This window comes from Thunnus thynnus, chromosome 2 (assembly GCF_963924715.1).
Source record: "Thunnus thynnus chromosome 2, fThuThy2.1, whole genome shotgun sequence".
Classification (NCBI taxonomy): domain Eukaryota; kingdom Metazoa; phylum Chordata; class Actinopteri; order Scombriformes; family Scombridae; genus Thunnus; species Thunnus thynnus.
The window spans coordinates 22,916,026-22,931,974 of NC_089518.1; the positions used below are offsets into that span (position 1 = coordinate 22,916,026).

Sequence of the window (15,949 nt, forward strand, 5' to 3'; positions counted from 1 at the left end):
GTGTGTGTGTGTACATACGTCTGTATGTACATCCTGCGACTGCACATGCGCATGTGTATGTGTGACTCTTAACCCAGGCTTCGGCTGCCAGGAGCAAGTCAACACTGTTATCACAGAGGCAGGAGAAAACCAGCCGTTTATCTAAATGTGGACCACATAAATAGCTTAGTATGATTCATTATTGTTGTTTTATCTGTTTTCATCATTTATGGAGCTGTATTTGAATTTTTATTCTTTGTTATTGCTTCAGGCGCTTCTGTTTTTTATAGGACAGAAATTTTGCTTAGCATTTGTGCTTGGCCATAGTAGCGTAGCGGTAATGTGCAGGTCTACAGACCATAATATGGGCAGTTTAAACCCAGCCTCAAGCATATTTTCTTCAGCTTCAGAATCACCATTGTCTGGCCATATTTTTCGATCATACTGCATAAGACCATAATTCCTTCAGATTAAGACAGCTAACTTGTTTGTTTTTTTAATTTAATAAAAGTGTAACAGCGTATCAGGCTGCAGACTTGAAGAATGCTGAGTTTGATGGAGAGAACCAATGTTAATTTTGTGGACAAAATGGATTTTTCAGGAGGCTTGTGTGTGGACTTGACACTAGAGAAGGTCCTTGTGTTCACATGTGGTTTGGGGGTCCTTCCCCATTTGGGATTTCAGTTCTGTATTTCAATTAAAAAAAAAAATTCTGAAAGTGAATATTTATTGAATTCGGTAACAGTAATTTGTCCCTTTGAAACCAGTTACAAGCTGATGACTCAGGTTAAGATATTTTATTCAGTAGAAGTTCAAACAGGACTTGTTAAAAGCTTACAGGCTTTTTAATTGAATTTTGTCCAGAATTTCCACTGCTTTTACCTGTAGGAATTTAAATTGAAATTATGTGTAGCCTAACCTTTTGAGGTACAGTATTTGCATTTTCTTTTTTAAATGAATATTTTATTTATTATATATGGGCAGCAATGCTAAAAAGGGCTAAAAAGAGAGCTAAAAATAAGCCCTTATCTAACAGTATGCTACTGTAAAAAAAAAAAGTTAGCCAACTTACTGTGAGTGAGATGTTGATAATTGTCCTCTTCTGCACGTAACATGATGGAAAACTAACCAGACAATATGAAAGGCATTTTCCATGGATGACGAAAACACGCTTGACAGCTTATTTGAACCACCAACGTGACAATTGCCAGTCTATTACTTTACCAGTAAGCTACTGTGACCTGATGGTGATGTCAGCCAAAATTTGCATCCTATAACAGAGAGGAGCACCTGAATGGATTAAAAAAAAAAAAAAAAAAGAGTCACATGTGTACACCCACGTGCAGTCACAGGATGCGTTAGGAGACACACGTGTGCACTTAGGTACACACATCTGGGACTTTTGGTAAATGATCACACAAGCATATGCGCGTATGTGTGTGCATATGTCGACAGGAAGGTGTGAGTGTGTTGACAGGAAGGGCAGGAAGCTGGGTGTTATGATGTGAGCTTTGGGAGAGGACAATGAGGACAGGGTTAACTGACTGGGTCTCACCTTTACACCCTGAGTGTAAAGGTAAGGCTGACCCAGTCCAAAAACTATGAATTCACTCATTATAAATCCATGTGTATGCCTTTAGTTTAACTTTGATGCATTTTGACATGCAAGTTAAAGGGGAACTTCACTGATTTTACACATCAAAGTATGTTTACAGGTCTTGAGGAGTAATAGTGCCTACAATATGTGAAAAAAGTGGCTCCAATTGACTGTAATTCAAAAAGCATCAACTTCTCTCTAGAAACACTAAGTAAATACTTTTTTTTTTTCAACAAGTCATTATGGTCTCAATCGTTAAAATCGGGCCCTCTACTAAGTGTGCTGGTGGTCATTAAGGAAATAATTGCCCTGTTAATAAGATTTTAAGACTTATAGTAGGCTTTGATGTCTCCCGTGTGGGTGTTGATTGACAGCTGTGATTGACAGTTCATTCACCTGCTGCTCTCCCCAGCTCAGGGACTCACACTGAGTCGGACTATCGTTGCAATATTTAGGTAACTTTAATGTTGCTTGATTAGGATACCTGCCCTGTTAGCACAATTTAGTTAAAGTAAGCCCAGGTTTTGCCAGTGTTAGCTAGCATTTGCTTCGGTCCGAGGTAGCAGGGCGTATTTCCAGAGCGTGAAAGGCAACACCCTACACTCCTTATTTGGAAGGTCCTGGCTCCAAAGGGAAAATATGGCTTTGACCATTAGCAGCAACTCTGGGCTTCAAACCGGCTCCAATGCAAATCAGTGGGTGACATCATACCCCCCACCCCCCACTCTCTCTCCTAAGCCCCTCCCACTAGACGAGCACAGGCATATGCACGCACTTCATACACACACGCAACACAACAGTACTACTGCACTCACTCACACACACAATGTCCTCTCAAGGCACAACAACCTTTAGTAAACAGTAAATGGTAAACAGGATTGCCTCCAAAACCTCCTCAGTCACCAGTGCGTTAGAGAGCTGGACCCGCAGCTTTGAATCAAGTCCCAGAGCGATGAGCAGTACCAGGGCGTAGAGATGGCTCAGTATCCAACCTGAAGTTGCAGTGATGCATAAAAATCTATCACTGCTTTTCACTTCTGGGAACCGAGTTCACTTCCATTGAAAGTCTCTCGCTCCGGCATTGTTAATAAGATGATGTGCTGTTCAGTTTGCCCCGCACTACAGGCAATAGTCCGATGAGTGCACATTGCCTTTCATTTTGCTTTTTGTTGATATTTCCCATCTTTTTCTTCTCTCCTTCTGCAATTCATGCAGTCCCATCACTTTCTATCTGTCAGTATCCCACTGCTTGCCTGGCCTCCAAACTTTCTGTTTTGTCTGTCCTTGTGTCATGTCCCCTGGTCATGCACCATGAGTGCATGGGCAGAGTGTTCACAGATAGGCAGGTAGGTAGGTTGACAGGCAGGTAGCCTGTCCGATCATTTTATCCGGCTTGAATGAAATGATTGGACAGGCTTATTACAGGCCTGCAGCAGCTTGGATACCTTTTTTTTTTTTTCTTTTTATTGCCAGAGCATGTAATTTATTGATTGCTGTTGGGATGTACAGAGAATTTCAACAGATATAACAAAAAATGCTTGTAAAATACATTACCTGCCCTAGCTTTAAGCAGCTCAAGGCTACGATAACTACTATACAGTCAACTGAATCGATTTGAGTTGCACTGTGAGTAATAGCGGCAGATCTTGACAAGGAAGAAGAATGCATGGAATAAAAAAAGACAATACTGTATGTAAGACAGTGTCATAGGAGAACAATGCTAAATTGGAGGAGTTCTCTTGTTAAGGCCATTGACCAACTGCACAACTTCTTAACAGAACTGACCTTTAAAGGGGTCACAAAGTAGCACCCAAAATGACACAAGCTGTAGCTAATACAATTCCATACACTGCTAGTCTAGTTTAAGGGGGAAAAAAGAACTGAAGGAGAAAACACATCTATCTGGAGAGGAATCAGCTTTATGGTACACCATACAGGTAAGGGGGGTAAAGCTGCACATTCACAACTCAGATGCAGTCGTTTTACTTTGTTGTTTTATCAATCATGGTTTAAAGTTAACAAAATGTTGACTCATAAATCTTAAAATAAAATGATTGTGTCTGGGTTATGAATTTACGAGGGTGTGTTTTAACCTAAAAAGTGCAGTGCCAAAACCCTGTGGTCTGCCAAAGAGGAGTTCACTCGCTTTCTCTCTGTTCATGTTTGTCTTGATTATCAGTTCACTGTCTCTCTCCTTTGCTGTCCAACACCTTGGTCTCAGCTTACCATGAAATGAAGCGACAAAGCTTCCCGGGGTGGAAGGTGGAAGGTTGGGATTATTAAAACACAATACGCACACTCAGTCCCCATCCGCTCATAGGTAGAGTAATCACAACGAGAGCTCTTTAACCCACTCATCTGTGGTCTTATAGGCATCGAGATAATATAGCTAATCAAGGGGATAATCCTCAGTGACGAACATATTAACACTTCAGTGATTCACAGACACACACACACACACACACACGCAGGCTCTCACACACACAGTACAGCTTGATTGCAGAATCAGATTTTATTGTAACTGGTCTATGTTGTTTTTTGTCATATTATTATTATTATGTGTGTGTGTATGTTTGCGACTGCAGCTATTTAGAAAAATTAATCTTGTGATTCAGTGGCAGATTCTATCCATAGACCTCGTATCTCTGTGCTGTTATCAACTCCCATATGAGATGCTTTGTAGTGGCTATACAAAGCATGTCATATTTTAGCATTTGTCATAGATATTCTTTGCTTTGTTATCTCACTTCTTGCTCTGTGGTCTGCCATTTGTTTTGCTTTTGCAAGATTTATACTGTGTTTCTCTTTGTGACACAGTGTGACTAAGATGTTCCTGCTCTCAGTAACAGATATGAAGCAACGCTTTGCGTTTCAAAACATTTTGTGCTGCTCTCCAGTGCAACAAAAGAGAATATATATCTCTATATCTTGGCCTACTTTTATCTTGCACAGCATGCATCCGAGCCTTTGTTCCACTGCCAAAGACAGATGCATATCTCAATAGATTGTGCAATACATAACACTTTTCTTCTGCCGTGATATTGCACAGCTTGAGATGGGACATTTGTCCTTAAGTTGTGAGTAAGAAAACATATGGTAGTATTTACATATCTGAATTAATCATTCCTCACTACACATATAATGAAATATGCAAACAGTACAAAAAAGTCTTTTTCAAGCAAATACATTATTTAAAGCTGGGGAAATACAAACTTGTGTCTAGTATTCAGAGGCACAAGCTTTGAAATATACAGCACCTTTAGCCAAATTAATGTCTCACTCAATGGGTCTGTGACGTCCCGCCCCGCTCCCTAGGTTATGTTTTTCATTGTTGTCATTAATTCATCATTTCCTGTTTTATTTTGAAATACTCACCTCCTTATCTCAATTCAGATACTTCTCTTCCTGCCCTTGCGTGTTTCTTGCCTGTGGGATTAACTATGTCTCAATTCAGGGGCCGCATCCTTCAAAGGCTACATTTGAAGACCGAATGCGTCACCAGCGTGACCAAGGCTGTCCCATTTCGAAGGCTCCTTCAAATGTGGCTGAGAAATGCAGTCTTTTTTTTCCAACGGATGGATCCTGCATGGCCCAACCTATCCCAGAATGCATTTTGCACCAACCGGCAGAGATATGGTGGAGATTTTGAGCAAAGCTAAACTGTTGTAATTTTCGCTGTAGAACTGTTGCAATTTTATTAAGTTTTAATATTTTTTCAGGCGAGAAAGTAACCATTTAGATTTACAATATGTAGTCAGTTTATCCAAATAACGCCTCTTTGGAAATTTGCTCCCACATTTTCAGCCATGCGAGGAGGAGCCACTGTCCGTCAACATTCCAGGGAGACCATGATCCAATAAACTGATTTGTGTAACTCTTTGGTGATTTACCACCGGCTCTAATGTCTCTGTAGCATTTTGATATATGATGTAATTCCTTTTGGAAGATAAATGTTGGTCTCAGATGAAATCTTACAATTGTAGCTGCCACATTAGTTTGTCTTAATGTAAAGTGAAGCTTCATGTTTTTGCTGGACAGAACAACAGCGCTGCCTCTGGGGCTCTATATGTACAGACATACACCACATTTTAGTAAATACAAAAGTATTAAAATAAACAGATCTATATTAAATTTAGTTTTATTTTATTCAGCTACATGTTTGGATTTAGTTTGGATTTTTATTATAGCTACATTACAGACTGCATCTCTCTGTCAATGAGGTTATTTTTTGTGAGAAAAGAAGTGTAAAGCTGAGCTGGTGCTGTCAGCAAGTATGCTGCTGTTCCAATTGAAAAATGATCTTACTGCGTCCTCCCATCCACAGCCACTTAAGAGAAGGAGAGAGAGAGAGAGAGAGAGAGAGAGAGAGAGAGAGGATGAGCTTCTTTAGCTAATGAAGGAAAACATGAGGTTGCAGATAGAGGCAGAGGAGAAGACAGCAGACAGAGAATGGACAGGCTCTTCTCTCTACTCGAGAGATTAGTTGAAAAATAAAAAATATTGAATGAATAAATTAAAATAAAGTAATTGTTAAGTACATTGTTTATTTCATTTACAGCAGTCTTTACAACTATTTACAACATAAATTAAGTACATAAGAAGTGGAATAAGTCTTAAATTCAATTTTATAGATATTAGGCCTTAGAAAATGTGTTTAGTTTGGTTCAGCTGAGCAGGGAGTCCCTTGTGGTGCTGCTGGACCTGAATGGGCTGCCACAATAATAAAATTAAAATTTTTGGTTCCATTTCTACTAGCTGTGTCCTGATTGTCAACTGCAGCTTTTGAGGTTGCTAGGCGACAGGAGCGGTGCTTGGTGATGCAAAGGTAAGGGCGGGAACAGCTGGTGACGCAAATAGGAAATCTTCTGTAGACCAGACCATCTCATTTACCAACACTTGGTTTGGCCTTTGCAGTCTACGAAGGACAAGCCTTTGTAGACCACATCCTTCGAAGGATGCGTCCCCTGAATTGAGACACGGCTTTAGTCTACCCCACCTTGATTACTTACATCTGCCCCTCATTTTCCTTCCCTCCCAAGTGTATTTAGTCTGTGTGTTCCCCTCTCTCAGTGCCAGTTCATCTTTGTACCCACTATCAAGCATTCCAGCCTTTTACCTTGTGTGTAGTTCTCCTGGTGTTTTTGATCTCGGCTTTCTGCTTTTTTTTTTTTTTTTTTACCTGGACCTCGCCTTTGTGTCTCCTTGCCGGATTTGTTTGCCTGATCTTCTGACTGACTCCCTGTATATGGAACCTTTGCAAGTAAAGACTGTTTTTGATCAAGATTTCTGTCTCTGAGTTGTGCGATTGAGTCCTCTTGCCAGTTATTTCGCCAGTCGTTACAGGGTCAAGCAGAAAGAATACATGAAGAGAGTTTGTAATTGATCAGACAAAGCCGTTATCCCTTTGAAAAGAAAGCAATTTGATTTCTTTGTTTAAAGAAAAGAAGGATGGACTCTTCCTGAACCTTTTTAAAAATCCTGTTACAGTTGAAACGAAGGGCAAGGCTACATCTTGTGTATGTGCACGTGCAATTGTGTCAAAGGGGGGGGGGGGGGTGTGTTTGTGCATGTGTATGTGTGTGTGTGTGTGTGTGTATGTTTGTGTGAGTGATCACACACCACCAGCTTTGGAAGTATCTTCACACATAATGGCATGTATAATGCCATTATTTCATTTCTACACCATGGCAATAAACCAAAGGTTTATGGGTGTTGTTTTCTGTGTGTGTGTGTGTGTGTGTGTGTGTGTGAGTCTAGTGGTGCATGGATAAAGCAGAAAGACAGGTGATGTGGGGGCGAGAGTTAAAATAACAAATACACATTCTCCCCTGGGGTTGGCTTGATCCAATCAGCCACCCTCTGCTATTCACACACACAAACACACATACACACTTACACCAGCTGTGGCTAATGATGCGATGGCAGTGGTAGTATAGCCACCACATGTGGTCTCTTTGTCTGAGCCCAGCAGAGCACCACATCAGTCTCACATGCTTCAACCTTCAGGCTACTTCAAAGACTGGGGCTATTTTCAGGGAAATGTTCTGATCACATACTGTATTCTGGAGCAAACATTACTGACTGGAATGATATTCTTTGTTTTGTTTTTGTTTTTTAACAACAATCACAAAGCTATACACCAGCCAAATAGATTCAATTACATGTATGCATAATCCCTATGATGTAAATTACTTTTGATCAAATGACTGGTGCTGCTTAATGGTGTATTTTTTTGTGTGCTCTCTTAACTAATCATTTAGACAACGTTCAATTGTTAACGTGACAAAGTTGCTTTCACCGATAGAATGTGTCTTTAGAGAAAAAATACCTTTGGTTTGGAGCTGTTCTCAATCATAAATAAAAAAAAAGTGTTTTATATGCTCAAGGCCTGTTTCAAAACATTCACACACAACTGTTATTTTGTGTGTGTTACTTGTCTCAACACTGCAGTAGAAATTGCCAGAGTAAGCAAGTTATAAAGCAGAAGGTTCCTCGGGGTTAATTGGAGCTGGACTTCAAATTACTTTTTAAAAGAAGGTAGACGTGTTTGCCCTCATTGGTTTTGCAGACTGACAGTAGTTTATTGACAGTGTTTGGATGTAGAAAAGAACTAAGAAGGAAAGTAAATGGTTGAATACAAGGACACTGGAGATGCAACATAGAGAAAGTATGGAAAAATAGTGATAATAGAATTGATGGAAGGATGGATAGAAGGGTAGTTTAGTGGATGAATAGTGCTAAAACACATCTGTACAGAGAAGTCTTTGATATTTACTGAGTGTAGCATTATTTTGTTAAATAGAGATAACAGAAACGACATGCACCACATCCATATCTGTCACATCTTCTCTTTCTGTTATTCTCTCCATTTCTTATATTTAGATATAGAAGTAATTTTATAGTCACAATCATGTGTGTCCATGACCTATCAGTGGTCCATATAAACATTTGAAGTGTATCATTTAATGTATTTGATCATTTTTTAGATGTTTTAGCAACTACAACACAAGTTGTTACACAAAAATATCAAATGGTCTCAATGGGTTAGAAGCAAAACAAGAACGGGTTTTTAGCTCCTGACCAAATATTGTGACCACAGCCTACATTTGTGCAGAATGTGTCCCCAGCATGTGTGATTGTAACAATAAGTTAATATCCAAATTTATGGATTATTGTTAGAGAAGCTGAATCTCAAAGCATCAAAGTTAACAACAACTAGTCTGCTCTTCTCTTTTATCTCCATCATATGCCTCATCCTGCTCTTTTTCTGTCTTCCATTTTTTTCATAAAGCAGCCATCCCCTATAATTCTTTCCCTACAGACTCTCTCTTCCAGTCTTTCAAACTCTTAAGTGTGCACACAGGGATGCATATGCACATAAATTCTAAAACACATTCATTCTACATTTAACAAGTGCGGCTTTCAGTTTACTCCAGCTCATTTGAAAAGTTGCATTAGAGCTTCAGTTACAAAATATACAATGAAAAAGACACTTAATTTACAGTAAGTCACTTAAGATGTGCTTTGTTGGTCCCTTCATACATTACTTTACATGGAAGTGGTCAGAGGTGTCCATGCCGTGTGATAATGGATGATAATAATTGAATCATGGCCGAGGTGTTTCTGTTTTTAAATTTAGAAAAATTCAGGTTTTGCAGGATAATGTGCCCTTACATCAGCTGAGGGACATGATAGTGACTTTAGTCCTCAAGTCAGCCTAACAGAGCAGCATTGGGGAATGCGAGATGTAGGAGACATTGTGGCCATTCCTGGCACATGGTTGGTGAAGCTTATAAAGAGCAACCCATATCAGTTAAATTCCATTTGCACCAATAGGCTTTCTTGCTGTAGTCTCTTAGGGATCATAAGGTAGCTTGAAGTGATACAGTATTTCACTTGGGATCAATTTCCTTTTTCAACACTGTTTTCCAGTTTTATCTTTCACCCTCTCATATTCCACATCCCCTGGGTTGTCGGTTCACCGCCAGCATACAGATATTTTATCCTGCTGCTTTGATCATCAAGAGGCAAATTCAGGTCAGGGGTGAGGCACTTCTTCATGGCTGTAGGCTTTGAAAAGTAAGTCAGCAGGAAAACTTTTTTTCTTGTTATGTTTTATTGAAAAGTTTGGGTTACCTGAAGTGTCCACAACTTAGCTACAACATTCCCACAAATCAAAGATACCTTTTCTAAACTGATCTAAACAGTCGTTAATCTCCTCATGGCTAAACAATCTGAAGTATTTTTATACTTCACATAAGTCAATTCAAGTTGTTTATTTATTAGTACTCTTGAAGTCATTGACATCACTTCTAATTACTGTTCAAGATACAAATGTACTTCAGACTATTAATACAAAGAATACTTGATCATTCAACAGCTTGCAGTTGCAGTGATTTTAAGCTATTGTTTTATGAATAGGATGTTAGCAAAGGTCTACTGGATTTGTAGTGTTGATCTGCATTCAACTTTAATTTGTCTGTTAGTGGTTATGTAGCCTGACCAGTAACCGTATATCACTTATATTAGTGTTCAAAAAATGTCTTTTTTTTTTATTCTTCTCTGTGACCACTGTACATCTAATTTATCCAACCTGAGCGAATAAATACAAATCCATACAAAGAGTCTTTTTGTTTATAAGATGCGTTGCATTTGCTTTTATTTGCTAGAGAGCAACTATACAAGAATAAACTCCTTGCCTGACCATTTGTGCTGTATATTTATATATATATATTGTTTGTTTGTTTGTCTTTCCTTTTTTTCTCTCCATCATAACCTTTACTTTGTAATAGAAACTGAAAGGTCACACAGCATCTCACTTAAGATTGAGAATTCAGAGCTAAGGGGAGCCTCTTGGCCAAAGTGCACTGCTGAATCTCTAAAGATCAGAGAGAGAGAAGCAGGTAGAATTACTAAGAGAGAATGACAGCCAAGCTTGAGCAGGCAGTAAACTGAAGAATAACACTGAATTTCCTCTTTTCTGCATCTGAGATTTCCATTTCCTAATGCGAAGGGAGGAGGAAATTAAACAACGTGAATTAAACAACGTGGCTCGGACATTTATGTGCCTGCCATAAAGCTTGGACTGGCTGAATTTATGAGGGTTTGGACCAGTAAATACAGCACTCAGGAAATGTGATTAGGCTCATAAATAGGATAGTTTCCCGCTGTCCTACCCTTCACCCAAAGTACTTTTCGAAAGCATATGTTTGGGATATTTTCTTCTCTTTTTCTCCGTTGCCACCCTGGGGCTCCATATTCTGAAGCTGATACTTAACTGCAGCTGATCTTTAAGATCTAACTTTTTTTTCCAGTTTATGTTAAAACATCCTCCCATATGCAATAGTTTCATCATTCATGATTATTATTATCACTTTTTTTTGCACACTATTCCCCAAATTACATTTATTTGCTTGTAATTTTTAGTTATATTTTACAATTTACAAGATAAACCAAGGTAGATTCATGGTAGTAGTGGTAGTCATGGAGTCATGGTAGTAACTGAGGTGGTAACCTCATAGTTTTCCTATGTGGAGCCATTGAAAAATAAGATTACAACAGCATTCTATTATAAGTCTGTCCATCACTTATTTATTTTTGTCTTCAGGAAAGGTTGAAAAACAAGTCTATAACAGCACCTGAACTTGATTCTCCTACTTTTCTTCTTTTACTCTCAAAGATAGACTGTTTTAGAAAAACATCACTTTCAAACCTTTTTTTTTTATTCCACTGGTTCTTTTTTTACATTCTCTTTTTTTCATCAAGCTTGCAAGATAGAGCTTAAGTTGATGAATACTTTAATTGTTTTTGGCTTTATGGAAACAGCAAACCTTCCCATCATAACATCAGATTAGACATGCAGTTTCATATTGTCATTACACAACAAAACCATTTACTATCACCTCTTCTTTGCAAAATGTTTCTGATCTATGCTATTTTATTTGTTTCTCAAAGGTGACGTTTGGCACATAAAAACCTTTGTATCGTCCTCTCACTGTCTACCAGGTGGAGTGGTTGAAGAACGAAGAGATAATTGACCCAGCAGAAGACAGAAACTTCTACATCACCATTGATCACAACTTAATCATCAAACAAGCGCGTCTGTCTGACACAGCCAACTACACATGTGTGGCTAAGAACATCGTGGCCAAGAGACGCAGCACTACAGCTACTGTTATTGTTTATGGTAAGTTTTGATGCTCCTGTGTGTGTCTGCATGCATGCATGTGTGTGTGTGTGTGTGCTTCTAGCTAAAAATCTCATCACATATATATTATTTATTTTATTTTGTGTCTAATATTCAAAATGTTACCAATATGACACTTTTTTAAATGCTTTTTTTTTAAAGCTATTTTCTAGCAGCAGCCACCCAACAATATCTCTGATCAGCCAAGCCAGCACCCATCTGCCACATGAAATTAGCTCTACTGCCATGCCAACACGCTCTCTTTGTGATTGGCCTGATATTCCCACATCACCCTTGACCTCACCCAATTAAAATCCACCAATCACACCTTCAGTTTTAAATTAGAACACTTGGGCTTTCCAAATGTCTCCGCTTTCAGCCAAGAGTCTCACCACCAAATGAATTGTGCAGCATATGGCATGATAACAGCTGTGAAAAACAACAACAAAAAATAACTTTGAATAGCACAGTTCTGGGTGGTGTTAGTTTGTTTTTCAGGCAAAGCTTTTCTTGTGCCGTGTTTACCAAAAATCAGAGAAGAAAAAGCTTGTTGAGAAAAGGAAAATGCCTCATATTCCTTGTCCTGCTTTCTCTTTTTTTTTCAATTTTTCCAAATGCCAGTCTGACATGAGAGGAAAGGAAACATTTTGAGGAGAAACAATGTATAGCAGAGGACACACATACAGTACCACACGCACACAAACACACACAATGTTTCTCTCAAGCATAACACTGACTCTATTCACTAGGAGGAGTATTTCAATCAAAAATAACTGTGGATGTGTGCGTGTTCGATACAGACAGCGCAAGATGGAGTGGTTTGACACTGATGTATCCTTACAAAAATAGATTGTTCAATCTGTGGTTCAATCTTCTCGACTCCACAAGGGCCCAGCTGACACTGTTGACAAGGTGAAATAGTTGTGGAAAAAACAGAGGAACATGAGGGGTAAAAATGGAGCAGAGCATAGATGGAGGGGAGACAGGTAAGGAGAGTGCAGTGAGGGAAAGGAGGTGAGAGAGTGAGAAAAGAAGTGAGTGACGAAGAGGAAAGATTTTTTTTTTTTTTAATGTAGGAAAACCAGGATGCAGATGACAAAAGTGACTGTACCTGATTTTTACCGGTGACTTTCTCTCTGATGATATGTTTCTAATTGGCCGTTGGGAAAGGAGTGGGCACTGTCCACTGGGCTGAGACAGAGCTGTCGAGAAGCTGCAGAGAAATTTCAACCCACTACACCTCTCCCAATGTCAACTCTCTCTCTGTGGGTGTCCTTGTGACTCATTCTAACTTTATACCTGATTTCGATTTTTCTGTCTGTCTCTCATCCACCTATATCTTTCTCTGCTCCGTGCTGCCACATCTTTCTGATGAAAAACTGTGTAATAAAACTGAAAAACATCGCAAAATAATGAACATTCAAGCCTAAATGTGACAGGATGCAGGGAAATCTTATAGATGTACAAACAATAGAGAGGAATTAAATTAAAAAAAAAGATATACAGGAAGGCAAAGAAAAGAAAGAAAGAAACATACAGACTGTTAAAACACACGTGACTATTCAGAAAGTTCAGAACCATGTTTCCCCTCTTATAATAGTCCTTTTTTTCTATCTTTGCTCTCTCCAGCAAGGGATCAGGGTTGAGCAATTTGCAAGCAGCATGAGTTTGTGTGTGTTTTACCATGTGTTTCAGTGGGTCATACAGCTTCATGTGTGTGCGTGTGTGCTTCTTTGTGCCCTTTTCTGAGTGTATTTGTGAGCACAGCAGGGAATATTATGCTACAGTAGCAACAGGGTAATCGAAAAGTTGTACAATACTGTCTTTGTTTGTGTGTGCGTGTGGTTTTGGTGTGTAGGAAAATCCAGCTGTTGTCTCTATACTTCAACAACTAAGCCTCCCGGCATCTGTAAAACACATACTGACTCCACTGAGACAAACGATTCACTTAAAATGAAGGCACACATTAAAATAAAGGCTGATAAAGGGTGAAAGGATGGATGGATGCATCAGTATATTGATTAAGTGACTGATCTCTGTCTTCACAGTGAATGGTGGTTGGTCGACATGGACAGAGTGGTCGGTGTGTAACAGTCGTTGTGGGCGGGGCTTCCAGAAACGAACACGGAGCTGCACTAACCCCGCCCCTCTTAATGGAGGACTCCCCTGTGATGGACAAGCCATACAGAAACTGCCATGTACCACTTTGTGCACTGGTAATTCTATGCTTTTCTATTCTATTTCCATATTAATTCAATCCTGATAAACCTAATTTGTGCTGTTTTGTTTTGTTATAGTCTACTTTATCCATACTGTGTTATAATGTACTGTATCCACTTCTCATTTGTGTCCTTTTACTCTGTGGCTCCAAGTTTCTACCTGTTCTGTCCTGCACTCACTCCAGCACACTTACTTTATATACAGTATGCTACACTTTAGGAGTTTTGGGACATAATTAAGAACATTATCCTTGGTTTCATCTCTTTTCTTTCTTATCCCTTCTCTTTTTTTCTGTTTCTCAATCCCTCTGTTACCCTTATCTCTCTCTCTGCTACCCCTACCCTCTCCACCCCTCCATATTTTCTCTCTAGTGGATGGTGTGTGGACAGAGTGGAGTAAATGGTCAGCCTGTGGGACAGAGTGTACCCAGTGGAGGAGGAGGGAGTGCAACAACCCAGCCCCAAAAAATGGAGGAAAGGACTGTGAGGGGCTCGTACTCCAGTCTCAGAACTGTACCGATGGACTCTGTATGCAAAGTGAGTTGAAGCCAAGCTCTGTACCAGACTAGAAGCTCCTAAGCATAACAAATTATTGTGCCTATTTGAACAAATGCCTTGCAGTGTCTGTTTCAGGTGGCAATTTATTTTTTTTTGTGTGAATAGATCATTGGGCTGGTGATGCATGGTCAGATTTTCAGCCACAGGACAAAAGCAATAGTGAGTGAAGTGTAGCATAAGAATTGGTATCCATATTGAGAAATCCATGAATGATTATCCTTGAAGATGTTGTTGTAATTTCAGCGATAGCATTTATGAAACTACAGACAGTAATTTCCTTACAGATAGTTACCCTGAATCAGCCTTGAATTAAAATAGCTTTGCCTCTTTGTGTAAACATGAATCTGATTATTGACAATTTATTAGATAAAGCAAGTGTCAGTGCTACCCAGAAAAACCATGTTAAGCTTGTAAACAGGGTTGAGCTGAAATGTAATACTTTGGAGACATGCAGTCATTTATTTTGCTGGGCATGTATGAAATCATTGCAAGTTTCCTGGCTTTGTCTTCTTTTTGCCAGTTAGACAGTATTCCTCTTTATTGCTTCTGTCCTTCTGTAGCTTCTGTCTTTACATTCTTCTACCCACTGCTCCTCCTTTTCATCATCCCCCTCATTTCTCCTACTGCAACCTTTACTCTTTGCATTCAGTCTCCTATCCTCATTGCCATATTTTTTCCTTGCTTCTTCCTCTCTGTCCCTCTGGTTTTATACTTTTCTCCAGGAGCCTACCTGACCCTTTTCTCATTTTTATAGTTTGCTCTTGCTCCGCCTTACATGTGTACTTTATTCTCCTGTGCACATTGTGTATGATTTATGGGAAGGTTTCTGGAAGTCACAGTGATTAACCTTACTTTTCCTACTTTCTTATCCATTACTCAAGTCAAAACATCAGTTTTATAAGAGAGTAACATTACATAATGAGGTGGGACAATCACTAAAACTCATCCCACAATTTAGTGATTTCTGACACCTGCGTAAAAAAACCAAATGTGGTAAATTTCAAAACCGCATGGAAAATGTGGGCTGAGTCATAATGGTACAAAGCAGCAGCAGTTTTTCCAAGGTGGAGGCAATTATATTTGTTGACTTTTAGGAATACTGCTTGTTACTTTTTGTGCTTAGAGTAATTGGCAGACAAACATTTGACGTGAAGAGAGAAAGAGAGAGAGACAGAGAGAGGCCTGTCAGAGTGTAGAGAGGGAGAAGAGAGAAAAGATGAACGTTGAAAATGGTACTTTTTGCAAGTGCATATATACATTTGTGATTGTAATTATTCCATCAATCCTCATTTGTCTTTCTACTCACACAACATGACAGCCATAGAGAGATTTTTCCTCAATGGCAAGAATTCTTTCCGAGATAATCTACTCCTTATTCTTATAGTTTAAGTCGAATTTGCTTGACCTCAT

General features: G+C 39.2%; 1 protein-coding gene across 3 annotated transcripts in view; it reads left to right on the plus strand.

Annotated features, from left to right (window-relative positions):
* unc5ca (unc-5 netrin receptor Ca) overlaps positions 1 to 15,949 on the plus strand; it is a 211,469-nt gene that overhangs the window by 145,596 nt on the left and 49,924 nt on the right. For all 3 annotated transcript variants that reach the window (XM_067611380.1, XM_067611394.1, XM_067611387.1), the window contains exons 5-7: positions 11,582 to 11,762; positions 13,811 to 13,978; positions 14,354 to 14,518. In XM_067611380.1, the coding sequence (XP_067467481.1) occupies positions 11,582 to 11,762; positions 13,811 to 13,978; positions 14,354 to 14,518 (514 nt within the window). The remainder of the gene's footprint in view (positions 1 to 11,581; positions 11,763 to 13,810; positions 13,979 to 14,353; positions 14,519 to 15,949) is intronic.